This window comes from Triticum aestivum, chromosome 4A, assembly GCF_018294505.1.
Source record: "Triticum aestivum cultivar Chinese Spring chromosome 4A, IWGSC CS RefSeq v2.1, whole genome shotgun sequence".
NCBI lineage: Eukaryota > Viridiplantae > Streptophyta > Magnoliopsida > Poales > Poaceae > Triticum > Triticum aestivum.
The window spans coordinates 241,209,174-241,218,034 of NC_057803.1; the positions used below are offsets into that span (position 1 = coordinate 241,209,174).

The window sequence follows — 8,861 nt, forward strand, 5'->3', positions numbered from 1 at the left end:
TCTAAAAACTCTAAATCATTGAGACGCCTTCTAACTAAAGTTGACTCATCTCCAATCCCATATTTATCAAGATTCATATTGGCAAACAATGATATAATAGGAGACACACCAATCACTTTTAGATCTTCATCATTATTATCATGAATACTAAAAGAACATGCTTTCACAAAGCAATCTTTCTTAGCACACATCCTAGCGGTTCTTTCTTTGCACTAATCAATGGAAATTCTCATGGCTTTGAGAGACTCATTGATATAATGCTTAGGTGGAATAGATCTAAGTTTCAAAGAGTCAACATCAAGAGAAATTCTATCCACATCCCTAGCCAACTCATCAATCTTAAGCAATTTTTATTCAAGCAAAGCATTGAAATTCTTTTGCGAATTCATAAATTCTTTAACACTAGTCTCAAAATCAGAGGAAATCTTATTAAAATTTCCATAACAGCTCGTTTGGCTCCCCTGATTTCATTTCATTTGGCTGAAATGAAATGAAATGAAATCTCTATCAAGATTTCATTTGGCTGAATCTAGATTCCAAATCCAAATTTCATGTTTGGCTGTCACTAGGATTTTGAGGTCAAATCTGTACCAGAACCAAAATGAGCATGAAACTATACCAGCACCAACGCACTAGCCTTTGTGCTAGGAATAAATAGTATGAACAAATCTGTACCAACACCAACATTGACAGCTCGTTTGTTCACACATGGCAATGTTTTGCATTAAACTGAACCATGCCAATACATATAACTTAAACATGAGACTTTGTAAAAAGTTAATCTTTGCAATACGACAAAGGTTCACAACAACATCAAATGATCATAATCTAGTCAAGGTTACATAAAAACTGAATCTTTGCATTATTAGCACCATCCAAGAAAGATTTTCATTGCTCAAGGATCTTCATTTCTTTGTTCTGTTCGTTCAACATCACACTTCACCCAATATTTCCTGCAAAATATGATGAGAAATGGTGACATATGGCCTCATAGGGCAATAAACAATCCTTGAACACAATGGTTGGTAGAAATTGCTCAAAGTGAAAGATGAGGATAGCCAAGAAGACAAATCGAAGTGTCACACGATAAGCTTTAGCTTGCAACAATCTCTAGGAAGGGTAAGAAAACTCAACTTGATATAGAAATTTTTCAAAGGTTAACTTGCACTTCATTTGCACAATTATCATGAATCGAAAGGGAATAGCAAAAAACATCAACAACCGAGTAGGTTAAGTAGGACCGAAACTAAGTCGATAAAAGACTACAGCCACTAAATAAGCATATCTGGTTGATGTATTCTAGACTAATAATGCCACCTCTTGACCGAAGAAAAAAAAGACTAGTTCATAAGAGACCTTCAAACACACTGAATATTTATGTGCATGCAAAATATGTTCATAAAACCTTGTTTCCGGAGACATGGCAGAACAAGTTGTTCTCAAACATGGCAGGAAAACGTTGTTTTATCAAGCCATGTTTGGGAATACCTGGCAGGAAAACCTTATTAAGATGATAACATAAAACCTTCTATCATGCTAATCTCAAACATGGAAATAGGTAAGTACATAAATATGATGAAAAGCAAGCAAGCTGATGCCTCCTCTGCTCCATATTGGCATGACAAAATACAGGACACCCATAATATTGTACTATAACAAACAACTAAGGACAAAATGCAGCAGAGCTTGCTAGCTGGTAACTAATCACAGAACAAGAAACATACCTTCATTGGTTGATTTGCTTGAGGATCCATTTCTTCTTCATCCTTTCAGGCAGCGCCATAAGAGCCTTGAACTTGCGGTCATCTGCTATGAGGATATCATAAGCTGCTAGCAAGCCATCATCATCCAGTCCCACAATTGCATTGAGAGCGTCAAGTATTTCTTCAGGAGAGGAGGGTTTCTCAGGAGGAGCAACTTGAGCGATATCAGCTTTGTAGGCACTGGTAAAATTATCCAGTTTCTCTCCAAGCATAGATGCAATTGAGTCATCCGATCGATATCTCTTCCTCTTCTGTTCCTCGCCGGTTTGGGTTGAAGATGTTGCGGCAGAATCAGTGTTGATGTTGTTGACATTCTCTACAGCCATTTCCGTTGCACTTTCACCAGCAGTTCTGGCTCCGGTTCCGGTGGCATGATCCTTCGAGAAGACAAGGCTGATAGAGTCCCAAAACTTTATGACCTTGTGCCTGTAGCATGCGGCATCTTTGTTTGCCTGCAACCATGAAGACAAATAGTCTCATGTCATGGTGGAAAATGAACACACATCCATCCAAACACCAAACACACATCCAAAGAGAAAATCGTAGACTACAGCTAAGATGTAACTCATGTCATGGTGCAAAATCACATAAATAATGGGGAAAACAAGTGCACTGCTGCAAGTTGTGATTATTTCTCAAGAGAAGGCTGATTACTAATATAATAGCAAAACATAGGGGAAATGATGAGTAAACTACTGATTAGAAGGCTATGCATGAACAAGTATAAGTGCATGTTTTCAAGTAAACTTGGCTGAATTCCACATCATGATGGAGAAGGTGGAGAAGGTGTATAAGTGCATGTTTTCGAATAAACTACTTGACCACATGAATGATGAAAATGAATCTTGTGGCCATGGCATGAATACATAGATCCTCAAGATGTAGTGCTTACCTTGACATAGTTGCTCCACACGTCCTCACTATCAACCATAAGCTTGTTATGGATCCAATCCCACCCAAAACCACTCGTTGACAACATCTTGCTGACATTGACATAGTGTCTATCAATAGTCTTGCACCTTGATATGACATTCTCCTTTGTGATATCCACATTGCACTTGGCTCGAACATTCTTGACAACTGCAGTGTAAACATGTGGCTTCCACCCATTTTGAGCACGATCCCCTCTATTGTAATGCTCCACGAACACATTCAGCATTGCTTCATCCATTTCATCCGTCCAGGTAAGGTAGTTTCTACCTCCTTTCTTCTCCACATCCATATCTTCCTGCAAGCAACAATACATGTATGAGACAAACGTAGAATCCCAAGAGAGAGAGAGAGATAGAGAGAGACAGAGAGAGAGAGAGAGAGGGTTCAAAAATAGGCATATGAAATATATGAACATACAAATGAATGAATTCAATGATTGGCTCCCCCGCGTCTCCTTTGGTAATCTGCCCACATTTGATTAGCTAAGGTATCTCGCTTGTTGTTCCACTCAGTTGTTGATTCAACATGTCTAATCATGTTTGGTTCTTCAGGATGTTCGATGGCAGCAGCATTTAACTGATTATCCACGTCAATTAGCATTATATCATCCATCTCTCTCTGCCTATCTCTTAGAAAGTTATGCAATATGCAGCAAGCATTAATGACACGGATCTGCGAGATGGTATTATTGGCGTGTTAATAAAAAACTAAAAATAAACGGAGGCTTGGTTTTGCAAAATACTATGTGATACCTGATTCCGTATGCGAAAAAATGAACTAGTCCTCAAAATAGCCCATCTCATCTTTAGTAGACCAAAAGTTCTCTCTATCACATTCCTAGCTGATGCATGTCGCAGATTATATAACTCTCTTGGAGTTTGTGGGTTATTTCCATTAGCCGCCCATTCTTTCAAATGGTACCGGACTGACCGGTATGGAGCAAAGAAGCCCGGACCATTAGTGTACCCAGCATCTACAAGGTAGTATTTTCCTAATGTTTGCAAAAATAACAAGTATTAGATATTATATTTACATTGAAATATCATAACTTAGTTGTTCTACCGTACCAAGACGGAGAATTACCATGTGGAACTCTAAAAGCGTCTTGTCGTGACATTGCATCTCGCAACACTCGTGAATCAGATGCAGAACCTTCCCATCCAGCTAAGACATACAAAAACTTCATATTCCGGTCACAAACACCAAGCACATTAGTGGTCACATCTTGCTTTCTATTTCTGTATCTGCCTTGCTTGAGAGCGGAAACACGGACATCAACATGTGTGCCATCTAAAGCTCCTAGCCCATCTGGAAACCATTTCCATCTACTATCCTCGGGCTGCTCAGCTGAAGGGGTTGGTAGCTTTATAAACTCATGAGACAAGGAAAGGACAGCTCTTAAGATCTCATTGAAATGCCTACTGATGGTCTCGAGTGCCCATCTGTACGTGCTTTCAATTAACCGGTATTTCATCCCATGGCTTAGCACTAGCAGAAACATTGTGACTGATTCTTCAACCGACACATAAAATGTGTCCCCCAAACCACATCTTTCACGCAAGATAGCGCACAGGTCCACAAAGGACCGTTTAGTTAGGCGCAAACTATCAAAACAGTGCTTGTTAGAACCCTGATAAATTGATCTAAGCATCTGCTTTCTAATCCTAATCTCCGCCTCATCCTCACTGAAATCATCAAGCTCTCTAATCTTCCTCTGACAATACGTGTGTTGAACTATCGCGACAACCGACACAAAAAATCCAGCAGCTGCCCTCTTCCTTTTCTTTCTCCTCTCATCGCCATGCAATGTGTTAATGTACAAGTCCGACATCTATATTAAGATGAAAATAACAATTGAGAAAGAACTCAAGCTCGATTACTAGTGATACACAAAAAACTCATGCTTATTACTAGTGATACACAAAAAACTCATGCTTATTACTAGTGATACACAAAAAACAGATGCAGTTGCTTGTCAAGAAAGCTTAGATGGAGGAAAAAGATGGGCAAAACCCAAACAGGGTTTATGCTACTTTCTGTTCCACTTTTGTCAGGTGGATGAACAGACCTGCGCCCCCATACTTTTGCAAAAATAGATCATAACAAACAAAACCATCAAGCATTAGAGTTTCACATAAAAATAAGCTTCAATCGCCATACGATACAATTGACACAGTCTTATTGAACATGCTATTGACACTCTCTCCTAAAACGGAGTGAATCAAAACTATCCTGAACTTGTATTTCAAAACATTATGCTCAAGTATCTAGCTTCAATAACAAGCCCGAATATAAAAATTAGCTCAGTCTGGAAAAAACCCAGTCTGATTCAGACAAAAAATCATTATGCAAGCACACTGCAATTGTTCTATACTGAATTCAGACAAAAAATCAGTGTGCAAACATATTGAAATCAGGGGTTCATGTCTGCTTGCGGCCCATACTGAATTGTTCTATACTGAATTCAGACAAAAAAATCACTGTCCAACCACACTGACTTTGTTCTATACTGAATTCAGACAAAATAATCAGTGTGCAAAACGCATTAAATTCAGAGATCCATTTTGTTTGCATAGAGGGGACGCTGACACGCTGACCACGTACCACAAAAAGGTCGATCTTCCGGGGTGTGGAGCTGACCGACCGTGGGCTGGCGGAGGAATCGTCAAGAAGTCGATCTTCTGTCCGGATCGGGTGGCTGGATGGAGGTGGGTTCAGGTTAGGGTTAGGGTTCAAGCAGAAAAGATCCACCAGAGAGAGGGAGGGGGAGAAGAGAGGTGGAGGGAGAATCTACCAGGATTTGAGAGCTCGACGACGGCGCTGTGGTCACCGGAGGCAGCACACCATCAAACAGAAAGCTTCGCGTGTAGAAGGGACGGGGGAAGAGAACTCGGGGAGAAGCTCTTCACCGGCGGGAGGGTGCATCACCGGCGGCTGAGAAGGAGGGGCTCATGGCGGCGGCGGCGGCGGCGGCGGGCGTCGGGGTAGGGTGGGGGAAGGATGCGAGAGACGAAGGCGTCGGGGTAGGGTGGGGGGAAGCGAGCGAGTGGAATCTGGGAGAATGACGGGCGAGGGGCTGGGATTTGGGCCTAGGCCAGGTTTACATCCTCTGGAATCTTAGAATGAAATCCACCCTCAATTCTGTGGCAGCCAAACAAGTATATTCCGGAATTCGCAAATGAAATCCACCAAATCCGACCCAAATGATGGGTACCAAACGACCTGTAAGATTTGTTGTAGGAATTACCATAATTATTAGAGGAATTACTAGGGAACGGCCTAGAATTAAAGTTTCCTCTATACGCGTTGTTACTAAAATTGTTCCTTCCAAAAAAATTCACATCCATAGATTCATTAATATTCTCAATCAAAGTAGACAAAGGCATATCATTAGGATCAGAAGAAACACTCTTATTAGCAAACAATGTCATAAGTTCATCCATCTTTCCACTCAAGACATTAATCTCTTCTATCGCATGAACCTATTTACTAGTAGATCTTTCGGTGTGCCATTGAGAATAATTAACCATAATATTATCTAGGAGCTTAGTAGATTCTCCTAAAGTGATTTCTATAAAAGTTCCTCCCACGGCTGAATCTAAAAGATTTCTAGAAGCAAAATTCAATCCAGCATAATTTTTTTGTATAATCATCCATAAATTCAAACCATGAGTAGGGCAATTACGTATCATTAATTTCATCCTCTCCCAAGCTTGTGCAACATGCTCATGATCAAGTTGCTTAAAATTCATAATATCGTTTCTAATAGAGATGATCTTAGCGGGAGGAAAATACTTGGAGATAAAAGCATCTTTGCACTAATTCCATGAATCAATACTATTTTTAGGCAAAGAAGAGAACCAAGTTTTAGCACGATCTCTAAGCGAAAACGGAAAGAGCTTCAATTTAACAATATCATTATCCACATCTTTCTTCTTTTGCATATCACATAAATCAACAAAGTTGTTTAGATGGGTAGCGGCATCTTCACTAGGAAGTCCAGCAAATTGATCTTTCATGACAAGATTCAGCAAATCAATATTAATTTCACAAGATTCAGCATTGATAAGAGGAGCAATCGGAGTGCTAATAAAATCATTGTTGTTGGTATTGGTAAAGTCACATAATTTAGTACTTTCTTGATCCATCGTGACAAACAATCAATCCAACACACAATCACACAAGAGGGAAGCGAAAGAAGGCAAATGGAAAAGGGCGAACGGAAAAGAGGCGAATAAAACTGCAAAGGTGAAGTGGGGCAGAGGAAAACGAGAGGCGAATGGCAAATAATGTAATGTGAGGGATAAGAGTTTGTGATGGGTGCTTGGTATGTCTTGACTTGTGAGTAGATCTCCCCGACAATGGTGTTGCGCCAGAAATCCTTCTTGCTACCTCTTGAGGATGTGTTGGTTTTCCCTTGAAGAGGAAAGGGTGATGCAACAAAGTAGCATAAGTATTTCCCTCAGTTTTTGAGAACCAAGGTATCAATCCAGCAGGAGACTACATGCAAGTCGCCTAGTACCTGCACAAACAAACAAGAACCTCACAACCAACACGATAAAGGGCTTGTCAATCCCTTCATGGTCACTTACGAAAGTGAGATCTGATAGAGATAATGAGATAAATATTTTTGGTATTTTTGTGATATAGATTGGAAAAAAGATTACAAAATAGATAGTAAAATAGAATTGTAGATTGGAAACTTGTATGATATAAAGTAGACCTAGGGGCCATAGGTTTCACTAGTGGCCTCTCTCAAGATAGCATGTATCACGATGGGTGAACAAATTACTACCGAGCAATTGATAGAAAAGCGCATAATTATGATGATATCTAAGGCAATGATCATGAATATAGGAATCACGTCCGTGACAAGTAGACCGAAATGATTCTGCATCTACTACTATTACTCCACACATCGACTGCTATCCAGCATGCATCTAGAGTATTAAGTTCATAAGAACGGAGTACCGCATTCGGTAAGATGACATGATGTAGAGGGATAAACTCAAGCAATATGATACAAACCCCATCTTTTTATCCTCATTGGCAACAATAAAATACGTGCCTTGCTATCCCTGTTGTCACTGGGAAAGGACACCGCAAGATTGAACCCAAAGCTAAGCACTTCTCCCATTGCAAGAAAGATCAATCTAGTAGGCCAAACTAAACCGATAATTCAAAGAGACTTGCAAAGATATCAAATCATGCATATAAGAATTATGAGAATAATCGAATAATATTCATAGATAATCAAGTTCATAAACCCACAATTCAACAGATCTCGGCAAACACCCCGCAAAAAGAGTTACATCGAATAGATCTCCAAGAAGGTTGAGGAGAACTTTGTATTGAGATCCAAAGAGAGAGAAGAAGCCATCTAGATAATAACTATGGACCTGAAGGTCCATGGTAAACTACTCACACATCATCGGAGAGGCTATGTTGTTGATGTAGAAGCCCTCCATGATCGAATCCCCCTCCGGCAGATCATCGGAAAAGGCCCCAAGATGGGATCTCACGGGTACAGAAGGTTGCGGCGGTGGAAAAGGTGTTTCGTGGCTCTCCCCGAAGGTTTCATGGTATAAGAGTATATATAGGCGAAAGAAGTAGGTCGGTGGAGCTACGAGGGGCCCACGAGGGTGGGGGCACGCCTGGCCCCGCTGGGTGCGCCCTCCAACCTCGTGGCCGCCTTGCTGCTTCCTTGACATCCACTCCAAGTCTCCTGGATCACGTTTGTTCCAAAAAATATCCTTGCTAAGGTTTCATTATGTTTGTATTCCGTTTGATATTGCTTTCCTATGAAACACTGAAATAGGCAAAAAAACAACAATTTGCACCAGGCTTTCGGTTAATAGGTTAGTCCCAAAAATAATATAAAAAGGTATATTAAAGCCCATTAAACATCCAAAACTGATAATATAATAGCATGGAACAATAAAAAATTATAGATATGTTGGAGACGTATCAGCTATCAAGGCATCTTCATCTTTGGACGTATGGCATCTTCGCCTTCTTCCCATGAGTTCGCCTACATCAACATCTTCAACAATAAGGCGACCAACTATGAGTGAGGGCGATACTTCTATCTTCGGAAGCCTCTCAAAGAAGACGGCCGAGCATGGGAATATCCCTTCAGTCATGGAGACGAGCTACGAGGTACCA

At 40.4% G+C, this 8,861-nt stretch overlaps 1 protein-coding gene across 3 annotated transcripts; it reads right to left on the reverse strand.

Moving 5' to 3' along the window:
- Positions 1–649: 649 nt before the first annotated feature.
- LOC123081954 (uncharacterized) lies at positions 650–5,630 on the reverse strand. 3 transcript variants are annotated; one of them, XM_044504439.1, is made up of 6 exons: positions 3,780–3,913; positions 3,449–3,687; positions 3,114–3,368; positions 2,656–2,991; positions 1,725–2,215; positions 650–953 (listed from the first exon to the last, which is right to left on the reverse strand). In XM_044504439.1, exons 4-5 carry the CDS (start codon positions 2,983–2,985, stop codon positions 1,727–1,729), a joined length of 819 nt encoding a protein of 272 aa, XP_044360374.1. In that variant the 5' UTR covers positions 2,986–2,991; positions 3,114–3,368; positions 3,449–3,687; positions 3,780–3,913; the 3' UTR covers positions 650–953; positions 1,725–1,726. The 3 variants fall into 3 exon arrangements, with proteins under 3 accessions (XP_044360374.1, XP_044360373.1, XP_044360372.1); XM_044504438.1 differs by lacking the exons at positions 3,114–3,368; positions 3,449–3,687; positions 3,780–3,913 and adding exons at positions 5,301–5,394; positions 5,491–5,630; XM_044504437.1 differs by lacking the exons at positions 3,114–3,368; positions 3,449–3,687 and having other exon boundaries at positions 3,780–5,009.
- Between the last annotated feature and the right edge of the window lie 3,231 nt (positions 5,631–8,861).